This window comes from Carassius auratus, chromosome 13, assembly GCF_003368295.1.
Source record: "Carassius auratus strain Wakin chromosome 13, ASM336829v1, whole genome shotgun sequence".
Lineage (NCBI taxonomy): Eukaryota > Metazoa > Chordata > Actinopteri > Cypriniformes > Cyprinidae > Carassius > Carassius auratus.
Window position 1 is genome coordinate 3,859,980 of NC_039255.1, and position 14,639 is coordinate 3,874,618.

Here is a 14,639-nt window from a genome sequence, read left to right on the forward strand (position 1 = left end):
GTGTGTTTGTAGTATGGTTTAGACTGCTTAGTTTAGTTTTACTTTGGAAAACGTTATAGAGTAGTTCTTACTGCATCCATAGTGGGATTATTATAGTTAACTAAAACTACAACCATTAAAAAAAAAAAAAATTGTTATTTGAAATAAAATAGTTACTTGAAATAAAATAAACATTTCCAGGAAAAAGAATATTTAAAAAATAATATTTTCTTTTATTATTTTTTCTTTTCTACCAAAATAACAAAAAAAAAAATATTTTATAAAAAAATATATATATATTTAGGCATATTTATTTTATTAACTAATAAAACTTACAAAGACACAACCAAATTACTAAAACATGAACTAAAATAAAAATAAAAACATATTAAAGTAATAAAATAAAAATGAAATCTAAAAAAAGTGTTTTTTTATAAATATATATAATTTTTTAATTATAGGCACCTTAATTACTAAAGTTGATGTGTATTAGATAATCAAAACGAGTTTGGTTTTTATTGTGGCTTTTGGAAAACAAACAGAAAAAAAAGCATTCTTATTTTGTAAGATCATTTTTAATGGGAAAAAGGAAATGAAACAAGAAGGTTCCTGATACGCCAACGCTGCCGGAACCGCATCTGATACATGGTGTACACTGTACATCTGTCTAAACCCCCCCCCCCCCCACTTTGCCCTTCTTCATCTGTGTTTGTTCAGTCCTTATCAGCAGAGATAACGCAACAGTCTCTGTTTGTGAAGTCTTAACAGCAGCCTATTAGGACAGTAGGGTGGTGATCTGAACACCGTATGTTCATCTTTACTGTCTTACCAGGCAGATTGGGCTGGTTTCCACAACAAAGAAATATAAGCAGCACATCTGTTTTCAACATTGATAATAATAGAAATGTGCAGCAAATCAGCATATTCAAATGATTTATGAAGGATCACTGAAGACTGGAATAATGATGCTGAAAATTCAGCTTTGCATCACAGGAACAAATAGCATTTTAAACCAATTAAAATAGAAAACTTTTAAATTGCAATAACATTTCATAATATTTTAGATCTTTCTATATATTTGATCAAATAAATGCAGTCTTGGTTAGCATATTACATCATTCAAAAACAATTTTTTTGAATATGTACCGACCCAAATGGTAGTTTCCTTAGTAAATATGAATATACTAATGTTCATTCTTCTTCCTTTCTATCAGAGCGCTCTCCTCACCGGCCCATTCTTCAGGCAGGTCTGCCGGCCAACGTCACTGTGCAAGTCGGAGAGGACGCTAAGTTCGTCTGTAAAGTTTACAGTGATGCTCAACCTCACATCCAGTGGCTGCAGCACATTGTGAAGAACGGCAGCCGTTACGGTCCTGACGGGCTCCCTTACGTCAGGGTGTTGAAGGTATTAGGCTATTTAGGCTTCCGTTTTTCACACATTTTGTCCTTTTCTTAGGGGGACAGGAATGTTTCGATGCAGCTGATTTCTTTTAGAAAGAATGAGAAGATACAAAAACACTTTATTCTTGCAGGATATATTCTTATGCCATGTAATGAGTGGTGCTCCTTGTTCTGCTCTCCTAAAGAGAACCAGAGATTATAACAGGCTCCCATATGTGTGTTTCTGTCCCTCGTTACGGCGCCCCCTAGCGCTCGGGCATAAACAGCTCGGACGTGGAAGTGCTCGTGCTCACCAACGTCACGGAAGAGGACTCTGGTGAATATACGTGCCGAGTGTCCAATTATATCGGTCAGGTCAGCCAGTCCGGTTGGCTTACTGTCCTTCCAGGTAAAAAACAAGAACGAGGCCTTCAACGTCCCCTGCCCCTCTGCTGGTGTTTTGGGTTGTTTTTTTTTGCCGTCGTGGTGATCCTGGGATTTTCGCTGAGCTGTTATGGTGTGGTTTTTCTTATTTTTTGGTGGATCTTTCCAGGTCCCCAATCAGCCATGGAAACAAGCCTTTGGTCTGTCCTTGCCACTGTCTTTCTGTTCTGTTCTGTGTCAAGTCTCCCTCCTACTTTTTCCTCTTTCATTTATCGCTTCACTTCGGTTCTTCCTTGGCAAAGAGGCAGCGGCTTGTTTTCCATGATCTTCACTTGTGTTTGCATGAACCCTTGAGGATCCGCTGGGTTCACCTGTGTTGGTACAAAGATTTCGGCCTTCATTTTTTCCCCTGCTTTTCCTATTTGACGATCCTCTCTCCTGAAGAGGAACATCTACCATCTCTGTAATGTGTAGATGAGAAATACAACACTGAACATCATCTTTTCTCTTCTTGGTATTATGGGTCTGATTTGTTTCTTTTCTTTTCTTCTCTTTCTTTCATCTACATCCCATCTTCCTCTTCTCCTTTGTTTCCTCCTTTGTTTCTCTCAGACGGCAGGTGTGAACACTACGGACAAAGAGATCGAGGTGCTCTACCTGCCTAATGTAACTTTCCAGGATGCGGGCGAGTATACGTGCTTGGCGGGTAACTCTATTGGGATCTCCTATCACACTGCTTGGTTGACGGTGCTTCCAGGTATACACTCGTCCTCTACTGCTTCCTCTACACTTCCTTTAAGTCAAAGCTACATTGGTTGATATCGCACCAATGGTCATTGAGAGGGACCACGAGGCACTTGGGACTGTTATTTTAGTATCATGATAGATGGTAATATTTCACAAAGAAAAATAATGAAATTACAGCTCCAATAATGTTTTTTTTCCTTATAGCATTGTTAATATTTTGAATAAATTTTCATTTTTTAGATTTTTATTTTAATTTATTTAATTTAATGTTTTAGTACGTATTTTTCGGACTATAAGTCGCACCTGAGTATAAGTCGCATCAGTCCAAAAATACGTCATGATGAGGAAAAAAACATATATAAGTCGCACTGGAGTATAAGTCGCATTTATTTAGAACCAAGAGAAAACATTACCATCTACAGCCACGAGAGGGTGCTCTATGTCTTCAGTGTAGACTACAGGAGCACTGAGCAGCATAGAGCGCCCTCTCGTGGCTGTAGATGGTAATGTTTTCTCTTGGTTCATTTCTCTTGGTTCATGTCAAATTAATTTTGATAAATAAGTCGCACCTGACTATAAGTCGCAGGACCAGCCAAACTATGAAAAAAAGTGCGACGTATAGTCTGGAAAAAACTGTAATTTTGTTGTGTTTTTGTCATTTTTAGTTCTATAGAGTTTTATCATGTTAATAGATTTATTTTGTTTTAAGTGAGTTTTTTTTAATGGTTTTAGTTAACAATAATAACTTTGGTACTCATTTCCCCTAAAATGTAGCGTTCTTTATTGTTGAACGTTTAAAGCATCATAATGAATTTGTTCATTAAATGTAAGAGTTATGAAATAATATTTTGGGCTGAAAATGTCTAAAATTGCACCCAAGTATCTCAAGATCCCTGTTATTTTAAATTTTCTCTTCCCAACTAACATTTTATTGGTTGCATGTTTGGTAATACATGTTTTGATGGAATAGTTTGTCTAAAATTACAATTCTGTCATTATTTACTCACCATCATGTTATTTAAAGTATGACTGACTTTCTTCTGTGGAACGCCAAATGAAAAAAACATCCAGTTCTTTATGAAAGAATTTATGAAACTGTGAATGAGAGACATGGGAAATATGTTCTGTACTCTGTTCTCTGCACAATACTATCATATGACTCAGAATATATCACACTAGTTATATGAAATGCCTTATTTTGAAGCTTGACGCTGGTCACTCACCATATGGTTCCACTGGACGAAAAAGAGCAGTTTCACTGATGAAAGAAAGTCAGACGAGTTTAAAATGACATGAGGGTGTTAATGGTGATAAAATGTTGATGAACTATTCCTATATGATTCAAAGTCTTTTTCCATTCGGCTCTAATAACTGTTTTGTTCTCTAAAGAAAGTCCCAAGATTTGCTTACTTTCTCACATGAGCCACTCATATTAGAGCCACTTCACAACCTCAGTGTCAGTGCCTGTGTGTGTTTTTGAGTGTGATTTACGACTAGATTTAGATCTTTCTGTATATATATAAGTTGGACAGGTATACATGAATATTAGTGAATTCAGCATAGTTTTATGAACACAAAGGCTATCTGCCATTGTGCACAAGACATGCAAAATGCAACAGCGTGCACCTTACTGCATTTTAATAAGAGTCCATTTCCTGACAAGGAAACAGATGCAATCTTTGACCGCAAATGGCACCACTTACTGGTCTGCGGTGAGGCTAGTGTGTGTGTGTATGTGTGTTTGTGTGTCAATCGTATCCGTGAAGTGTGCATTTCTGAAGAACCTTAAATGTCAGGAAGTACTTTAATGCTGTGGTCATATGTTAACCATTTAGTGAGCGCGGGTATGTTTGCAGGGGCCATTGAGTGTCAGGAAATATGCTTAAATGGAAAGGAGATCAGAAAGGAGATCTCTTTAATATCTCAGTTCAAATTGAGGCTTAAGCCTCCGGTTTTTCTTCGAGGAAACCGTAAATATCACTTGTCTTAATACGGTCTCTAAATTTGTAATTGCTCTTCAAAATCACTTTATAGCTTACTTAAATGAAACATTTTCTGAGATAAGGAAGAGAAATATTAAATAAAATCAGACTGGTCAGACTGTTTTTATAAGTTATTTATTGCTTGGAAGGAAAGTAGTATGGAGAACATTTAATAGTTTGAGAATAGTTTTATGTCAAAGGTGTGTGTGTGTGTGTGTGTTGATTCTTCTTGTAATTCTTTTGTCACCTTCACCTGTTTCTCTTCTGTTTTGCTATCACTGGTGGAACATCTTGCTCTGAAACCTTAATGTCCTTCATAACCATCTTAAAACTGTGCTGTGAGCAACATTAAGGTTTCTGGTGCAGTATTCCTCGGCTGGAGGACTCGCTTCACTTCTTTGTCCGATTCTTTTTCGATTCTTCTCGTTACTCTACAGCAGAGCCGGACATCCCCAGGAAGGAGTACCCTCCGGACTATGTGGAGATCGCCATCTACTGCATAGGTGTCTTTCTCATCGCCTGTATGGTGGTGATCGTGGTGGTTTGTCGAATGAGGACGTCGGCTAAGAAGCCTGATTTCGGCGGTCAGCCGGCAGTGCATAAGCTGACCAAACAGATCCCTCTGCGCCGCCAGGTAACAGAAAGTAGATAAAGAGTTCTAGAGATCTTATACACACATACACTCACACTACCACGAGAATCATTTGCCTTCGAAGTGTAGAATTAGTAGGAGTTTTTAATGGCAGATTAATGTATAGTGATTCAAACCAACTTCATTTTGGCATTTAACTTGTCATGGACATTTAAGCTATAGACATAAATGTTTCTTTAAATAGTGTGATTTTTTTTTTTTTACATGTAATATTTACATTTCTTTTTAGATGTACTAATTCATAATGTTTCAATATCATATATTGTATAAAGATAATTGAGATGATAATGACATAATTTAATGACTTTTTATATTTTTTATATTTTATATGTGATGCTTTATTTTATTGTATATATTTTATATAAAATGATATTATACATAATTATATCTTTAAAATAATCTCAATTATTGGTATAACATGTTGACATTAAAATGTATTTTATGTATTATATAAAGACAATCAAGATTATTCAGAAGATAATTATATAAATGACTTTTTCTATTTATAGTTTATATTATTACAATGATTATACGTCATGCTGATTTATAGTGTATATTATATATATATATATATATAATATATATATATATATATATATATGAATGACAAAGATCTAGTACTCTAGATTAAATATTTGAAAAGTTTGTTCATTTAAATATTTTTTATTACAGCAGTGCCTTTGTATAACATAACAATTTCTTTAATAACATGTCAAGTCTTTTTGTTGAGAAGTTGAAGATATACTATATGGTGGTAAGTTGGAAACATTCTTTGAAACCATGACTTTGAAGTCCTGATACCTTGCATTAGATTTTGTGCTATTTTTTGTGTCATATAAGTCACAGCTTACTGTATTTCTAATGTTAAGCTGCTCAAGGCAAACACACACACACACACACACACACACACACACACATTGGTGTTAATAGTGTATGGTGCTGTCTCCAAGACTCAGGTGATCAGCCATCCGTCTTTCCTCTTGCAGGTGTCGTCTGACTCCAGCTCCTCCATGAGCTCTAGCACGCCATTGGTCAGGATCACCACTCGCCGTAGCTCCGCCCACGACGACCCCATTCCAGAATACGACCTCCCTGAGGACCCGCGCTGGGAGTTCTCCCGAGACAAGTGAGCATCCTTGTGTTTCACTTTTTAAACATTTACAAGACTCTACTAATCTACTAATTCACCTGGTTCAGGAAGGTCACACACACACTCGGGCTGAATTAGACTGTCAGTTCACCTTTTAGTGCTTGTACACACAGTTCGGTTTTACGAGAGTGACAATGCATTCTACAACAACTAGTTATTAATGATGTATTTCAACGCATATAAGAGTTGTGTCTTTTCTGAATGTGAGGTGCAAGAAATCACATTGTATGTGACTCATTAGTGTTGCCAGATATTGCTAGAAAAAAGCGGCAAACAAGAACAAGGCCATAATAATCTCAAATCCAAACGCGTTATTTTAGGAATAAGCCACATAGCAGAATATAGCGATTTGCCTACTTTAGTAACTTTGTATAATTTAATGAGCCGAGCCCAAATAACAGTCCCAAAGATGCTTAATAATAAGTGGACATGGCAACCCATCAACCTTCCAAACATGAACAAAACCTGACAGTTGTTTAGTTAAAATCACAGATTAAAACGAGTCATTGCTTGGTATGGTATATCTTTTGCTAAAAATGGTGGATTCTAAATGCGCGCCACTGAATGGCGTCTGTACTTCCGGGTCAGAGAGCACCTGTCCATCAAAAGCTCACTATCCTATCAGAGTAGATCACTGTTAAGCCCGCCCCCATGAGAGGTTTGTGTCAAAATACCAAACGAAAAAATGCAAAGCGTAAGAGAAATCGGTGGCAATGCATTCAGAATCCACAATTAGTGAAAACGAAGCTTTGAAAACATTAACAAAGAATGAAGCATATTTGAAATAAAAGCATGTTAAATTTGTGCGACTGAGTTCATTTTTTTAATTTTCATTGTGTTTTTCTTCTTTTGTAATGACATATTTTTGATAGTTTCTGAAAAGTTACGTTAAGTTTTATAAAGTTTCGTTCATTTTTATTGAAGCAAATGTAATTGCATATGTACACAGCTAAAATGTTTCTTGTTTATTATTTATTGAAATATATTTTTGTAGGTGTTATTAAATTCACTGTATAATCTGCATAGCACCCTTTCCACCTGTAAATCATTGTGATGTGAAGATAATCTTTTTATATGCTTATAATCCCATTATGTCTAATTATTAACGTGTGGTTAATGCAGGCGCAGTGTAGAATCAATCATTCATAACACAACACAGGCCTCTGTTGGTTAGCTTTATTATTCTTCCAGAAACCAAACACACATTTTTCTAAGATACAAGTGGCTACCAGATAACTTTCTGTCAGCATCACGCGTCCTCTTCTGACTCTGTGACCTCGGCTGATCGTGTGACTAACGAGAGGAACTCAGACTCTCAGATTAATGTTTAATCCTCATGCTTAATATTTACAAAATGCTTCCGGTATCATTTGGAGATTTACAATGGATCCACTTTCGTGGTGTTGCCAAAACTGTTCAGATTCCTAATTAATGACTAAGAAAGCCTGTTTAAGCAATCTGTAATGAAAATGGTGGTTAAAAAGGAGTCTGTTTGTACTTTGATTGTCTCAGGGCTGATTTGTAAGCAGTTTAACATGCCAATATTCAACTCTAAACTCTAACCAAGTCTTTATTTATTAAATGAATGGTTGAAACCCAACAAGTACAGGTGGAGTTGCTCAGTTTTTGTAGGATTAAGCTGTTCGTGATTTAGTGGATATCAGTCCTTACATGCTCACAGCTTATGACCAGTAATGCTCATTCTATAGGTGAAGGGAAGCAGTGTTTTATGTATTTAACTTCACACCCACTAAAGGAATTGCTGCCTTTGGGCAGACAAGCTAAGACGTGTGTTTTTAGAGGAACGCAAGATATATGGAAGGAAAGATTTTGTTGGAAACCATTCCAACAACAAATGTATTAAAGCGATAGATAACATTATCAATATTGCCCAATATTTACTTTCTCTCTTTTCTAAATGTTTTACTTTTGGAATTTGATAATATTCATGGTCTACATTTTTTAATTCAAACAGTAAACTGTTATTCAAGTTTCAAAAATACTATACAGTATTTTTTTGAAAATCCGTCTTACACACAGTATAGTTTTTTATTATATATAGTATATTTTACTGGAAGCATATAAATTCTAGAACTCTTTAAAAATTTAAAAAATAACTGTCTTGTATGTATATTTTATGATAAATTTTATTATGTATAATATAATGAATAATTATGTATTTATACTCTACTTAATATTGTAGTAAGTTTTACTGGAAACACCAATTTCTAGATTTTCAAAAACATCATTTTAAAGTATTTTAACTATTTATTATATATATCAGGGGTGTCAAACCTCAAGTCTTTCAGGCTGTTTAAAAACTACATGTTGTGTGAGATGGAGCAGGGTTGGAACAAAACCTTGCAAAGCTCCGGCCCTTAAGGAATTCAATGTGAGACCCCCGATATATATATACACACACACACACACACACACAAAATATTTATTATTAATAAAAAATTTTGTACATCTTGTCCATTCCTACCATCCCCTTTTAGCACAAAGTTTAAGCTATTAAGTTGTGGTATGTATTGCTGGAACATTGCCGGGTCGCCTTCTGTGTGAAAGCAAACACGTCCCGGGATTGATTCTGGGACTGAACCCGGGTTGGGGACCTAGTAACTGTAATGAAGCAAAGATCAGTTAGTTCCTCTCTTTCCGTGCTGAAGCTGAGATCGTTCGCTAGCTTCAGTGAAAGTTAACGTGCCCAGCGTTTTCTGCTCGTACATTACACGTCACTCCCTGATGTCACGTGTCTTTACAGGACATTTACGGGTTGTGTGTGAAAGCACGCACATATTCCGGGTAATCACTGGCAGTGTGTAAGTGCAAAATCTAGCGACCCGGGAACAATCCCCGGAACACATTACCCCTGTATTTGCCGGAATCGCAGTGTGAAAGGGGCTTTGGACTGCCGTCTTCACTGCCGCATGACGTGCATCCCCCCAGGGTGCTGGGCCGAAAACTGTGGAATGTTAGAGTTTGTTGTCGGCGTGGAGGATAAACATAACATTAATTATCTGTGGTGGGCTGGAGTAGACAGAGGCCACCATTGACCATACAGCACAGAGGGGGATTGTGTTATCACTGCCTCGGATCGGCCCCGGGCCCCGGCCCCGGCGCGGGTGTGAATGTTTACATAGCCCAGTGCTGGAGGGGGCCGGGGACAGACCCAGCTCCTGCCAATCAAAGGTTGACTGAGGGCCACTGACAGGGCAGGAGGTTGAATGTCACAGTTATCATGAGGGATGAAGATGAAGTGTGTGTGACTGTGTTCTAATCTGTGAGGCTGTGTTTGCATCTAAACTAGACCTGATTAAGGGAAAAATTAGCTGGAAAATGTCCCCCTTTGAGCTGTTCTCAAAGAAAGAGTTGGTTCATAAATTAAATAAATTATTTTAATGTTTTTTAATGCCCTGTAATAAATTGTATTTTCAAAGTTGTGAATAAAACAAAGATTACTGGAGTAAAATTTTACAAGAAAATTCTGTCTTTCTCTCATAACTTCCTGTTTATTTTAATGTTACTTGTAATTACTTGTGAAATTGATACATTTGTATTAATGCTGTAAAACCTTAATGCAATAAAATAGACTCCTTGACAGAAACCTAATTATGTGTGTGTAAAATATATATATATATATATATATATATATATATATATATATATATGTATGTATGTATGTATGTATGTATGTATCTACATTGTACTGGGAACTACCTGTTTGATTGAACACTACAAGCGTCATTATTTTTGCAATTCTGTACAGAAATAAAACACTTTTAGAAAGGGTGGTAGTCTTCTAACTGATGTATAAGTTACAACTCTCTCCTGAAATGTGCTCTAATCTTTTTTGCACTTGACCAGAGCGCACTAGTCAATCGTTAACCCCTCTATCTAGCCTTCTCTTGCACACTTTAAGAAAGTCTCTAAATCCCCAAAGGGCATATTGTTACTCACCCCAGAGGACCGTAACTCTAGATCTCCCAGCCAGACATTCGGCTGTCACACTCACTAATGTCTAATATAAGCTTTGCAGTGGAAGACTAAGGGCATCCACTTAACACCCTTGAAAACTTCTGTCTGGATGGATAGAAATGCTGATGCAGATGGGAATAAATAACTTCTGTCTAAAGCTTTGGGTTTCTCTGTAATGTTTGTGATGGTTTGTGCAGGTTAACTCTGGGTAAACCTCTTGGAGAGGGCTGCTTTGGGCAGGTTGTGATGGCTGAAGCGCTAGGCATCGACAAGGACAAACCTAAAGAGGCCGTGACTGTGGCTGTCAAGATGCTGAAAGGTAAACATTTATGGATTGGTTTCCATGTGAGTAAAACTGTACCCTAGTGAGTGTCCTAAATCAACTTTTACCCATAGTTTACTTGCATGTTAACAGTATCTAAAGCTTTTTATATGCAACTGGTCCATTTTTGCATTTATGTTAATTTATTTGAAACATTTCACCAATAATGGCTTCATCAGATGTAGGATTGTGGGAATTACTTGACTTTTAACCTCATCAGCTCATAAATTGATGTGGGTGTCACCTTTTGAATGGTTCACATTGCTTTTTACAAGGGAGTTACTTCTCTGATGTTGTGAATCACAAACTACTGGTTCGTACACGGATGGCACTCGAGTGAAAGATCAAAGCTCAGCAGATACAAGCTACATATCACACCAGCTCAGCAGACAGACTCTTTAGACTGTTTTATGCAGAAAAGCAAAGAGTTGCAAACGCTCTAATAATGTCTACATGTCCAGACAAGGCAGTTGCTAAGAAAGCTAAAAAATCTTGCAAAAACACCAGACAGACAGGCAGAGCACAATGCAGACAGAATAATATTGTCATATGGACCCTATGAGGCTAAAGTATCAGTGAAATGATGGACATTTTTCAACAAAAACAATAGTGTGTTATTATCCCAGCAACATGCTAGAAACTTCTTGTTGAATCATAGTGTTTATGATTCATTATTATTTAATATATATATATATATATATATATATATATATATATATATATATATATATATTATCTATCATTTATTATACAATTATTTATGTATAAAAATAATTAAAATAATATCAATCTATCATTCTTTTAGTTATTTATATTAAATTACACACGTGTGTGTGTTTGTACCCACGTATCAAAATATTAATTTACATTTTTACTGTATACATTAAATTAATATAAACTGCTGTTTATATAAAAAAAATGTGTTATTATACATATTTATACTTGTATACGTTAAACCATTTTGAGCTCTAGATATTGGCAATTAATTTCTTTCTTTTTTTTTTTTTTTGTTAAAATAAAATGTAAATGTTATTATTAACCCCTGTTTTGAGGGCTTTTGGAATAAACAATTCTGGGCACATTTATCTCAAAACTGGTCAAATGTCAAACATGCATATACAGATACAGATTAAACATACAGACATAACGGCCTCTCCCGAATCGTTCCAGTCGCAGATTAAAAAACTACTTCACATAAGCTAAATGTGTTTTTATTGGGTGCAACTTCTAGTTAAGGTATTGTTATGATGTGAGAAAGGGAGAAAGTGGGAGAGAAGGTCTTGACTGTGGAGGCCTGCGAGGGTTATTTGGTGGTGCTGAGTGATGTTGGTAGAGCTCGGGTGAAGAGGCCGCATAGCTGACCCGGAGCTCACCAGCTGCACAGCTCTCGCTCTTCACCTGCACAAAGAAAGTCCCTCATGCTGAAAGAAAGAGAAGAGAGTGGGGGAGGGAGCCAGCAGCTCAAAAGAAGTTTTAAAGGATGTCGAGAGGGCCGAGGGACAGGGCTGCTGCAGAGAAAACGCTTGAAACAAGAGCACGTTCACCATTTACACCCGGCTTAATTACTGGCCTCGAAAAACATTTAGAAACTTAAAGGTTAATTTTCTGGCATTATTTACTGATTGTGTTCCAAATCCATATGACTTTCTTCCTTCTGTGGAACAAAAAATAAGACATTTTTAGGAATATCTTGGTGTCCTTTGTCCAGACAGTGACAGAGAATGGGGTCTGGTTTTGTATTGGACCCCATTGACTTTCAATATGTTGACAAAACAGAAACATTGGTTTATATATATTTTAGCAGTAGTGTTGTTATTGTTAACAAAAACTAGAACTATGAAAAATATTTTTCGGTAATTGAAAAAAAAAAGATGAAATAAAATAGAAATACTATATGAAAATCTTAAAGTTAAAAAGTAGACTAGAAGTGTTGCACTGGCAACTAACTGAAAGTACTAAAACTGAAAAATAAAAACAAAAATAAATTAAAGCTGTATATAAATATATAAAAGTCATAAAAATGACAAAAAAAAGTAAAAAAATAAAATAAAAATTCCCTCTGGCAACCAACTGAAATAAGTTGAAGTGCTTAATTACTAAAACTGAAAAAAAATGTTAATTGAAAATATACAGATAAAAGCTAATTTCAAACTAAATAATACTAAAATAACACTAATACATATTTGTGGGCCACTGTAAGGTATCAAACACTGTCTTCGTTCACAAAAACACACTTTTTAGAGAAGGTCTTGAAACGTTGATGAATCTGTTATGGAGGGAAGAGTGCACAGCTTTCTTAGCAGAAGAGACTGGAGTCAGATTAGACAGGAATGGCGGTCCGTGGATTGTGTCAGCTTCGCTCTAGTGATCAGCAGGCAGATAATGAAAAGGAGACTGTCTCTAAGGTAATTACTCTAAATGGAAGAAACACTTTTTTAATTGTGAGGCAATGAAAGGAGAGCTGTGTGGCGGTTCTTCAGTGTAACACTAAACCACACAGACACTTACACTGGGACACAGACAGCCAGACCGGCCAGTCTAATCATATAGGGTGCATTGGCATGGATGGCATACTAACACTCCACTCAAACTGCTTTTGCATTATGTACTCAAAACACTGTTTATTTGTGTTTTATTTTTTAACCTTTCTAGATGATGCAACGGAAAAAGATCTTTCTGACCTGGTGTCGGAGATGGAGATGATGAAGATGATTGGCCGGCACAAGAACATCATCAATCTGTTGGGAGCGTGCACACAGGATGGTAATTGCCATATGTTAATATTGAAGAGATAGTTCTACCAAAAAAAAAAAAATCATTTACTCACCTTCAAGTTGTTCCAACCCTCTATGTTCTTCCAATGAACACAAACAAGGATAGTTTGAAGAAACAGATGCTGGTAGCCATGTGTCAGCCACTTCCATAGTATAAAAGTCAATGGCTGCCAGGAGCTTTTTGTTTATGAATATTCTTCAAAATATATTTTTAGTGCTCCACGTAAGAAAGAAATACATACAGGTGTGGAGTAACATCAAGGTGAGTAAATGAGGGACAACTTTTTTGGGTGAACAATCCGAACAGTGGGATGACACTATCTCTCTCTCTCTCTCTGTCTCTCTCTCTCAGGTCCGTTGTATGTCATAGTAGAGTATGCATCTAAGGGAAACCTTCGGGAGTATTTGAGGGCCCGGCGGCCCCCAGGAATGGAGTACTCGTATGATATAGCCCGAGTATCAGATGAGCCTCTCACCTTCAAAGATCTGGTGTCCTGCACTTATCAAGTAGCTCGTGGCATGGAGTATTTAGCCTCACAGAAGGTATCTGCACATGCACAACATATTAGCATACTATTAACATCTCTTACTGATTTAGAAATGTCACTTACATAGGCTTTACATGGTGCTGGTCACAGCCTCAGATCTCCAAGATCTTTCTAATCAAGTTGTATAGCGCTTTATTCAATTTCAAAGCATTTTTTTAGGAATAAATAATAAATAAATAATACGTTATGAAACAAAAAAGCAGCTGTACAGAAGATAATAGTGGTATTATACAGCTCAGTTTACTTTAATGTGGTTTCAATTCAGTTCAATAACAGCGACAATGTTGCAAAGTTCAATTATAAAACATTTTACATTTTGCTAAGTTAGTGTAATCTAAATTCAGTTTAAATTTTGTTCAATCAAATTTAATTGCTAATATTATCGAATATTAATTGTCTTTTAAACCCCTAATGGACATGCAAAATAGCAAGAACTTTTTGGAAATTGCAAGCTTTTGATCAGTCTGCCAGGAAAAATGCTGCATGTTCTCAGGCTGCTGAAATGAGAACTACCACAAAAAACAAGTTGCTAGATAGTTTGCAAGGTTCACGCCATCGAATCCTTGAAAGATATTCAAGGGTTTCGTTTGCACATGTCAGGGTTTTGGGTAGAGGGATGAGGCGAGGACCCAAGGATGCAGAGAGAAGGGCTCTTTAATAGCAATAAAAATAAAACAAACAAACAAACAAACAAAAACTACCCCGTGGGGGAAAACAGACTAACTTGACTGGGCGAGGCAAGG

At 36.4% G+C, this 14,639-nt stretch overlaps 1 protein-coding gene across 10 annotated transcripts in view; it reads left to right on the forward strand.

The window, feature by feature from the left end:
• LOC113112367 (fibroblast growth factor receptor 2-like) overlaps positions 1 to 14,639 on the forward strand; it is a 50,291-nt gene that overhangs the window by 20,854 nt on the left and 14,798 nt on the right. For 3 of the 10 annotated variants that reach the window (XM_026277845.1, XM_026277854.1, XM_026277855.1), the window contains 7 exons: positions 1,194 to 1,384; positions 2,356 to 2,500; positions 4,910 to 5,112; positions 6,111 to 6,250; positions 10,450 to 10,571; positions 13,227 to 13,337; positions 13,701 to 13,891. In XM_026277845.1, the coding sequence (XP_026133630.1) occupies positions 1,194 to 1,384; positions 2,356 to 2,500; positions 4,910 to 5,112; positions 6,111 to 6,250; positions 10,450 to 10,571; positions 13,227 to 13,337; positions 13,701 to 13,891 (1,103 nt within the window). Of the gene's footprint in view, positions 1 to 1,193; positions 1,385 to 1,629; positions 1,769 to 2,355; positions 2,501 to 4,909; positions 5,113 to 6,110; positions 6,251 to 10,449; positions 10,572 to 13,226; positions 13,338 to 13,700; positions 13,892 to 14,639 lie in introns of all 10 variants that reach the window. The other 7 variants (XM_026277851.1, XM_026277853.1, XM_026277850.1 and 4 more) reach the window with 7 other exon arrangements.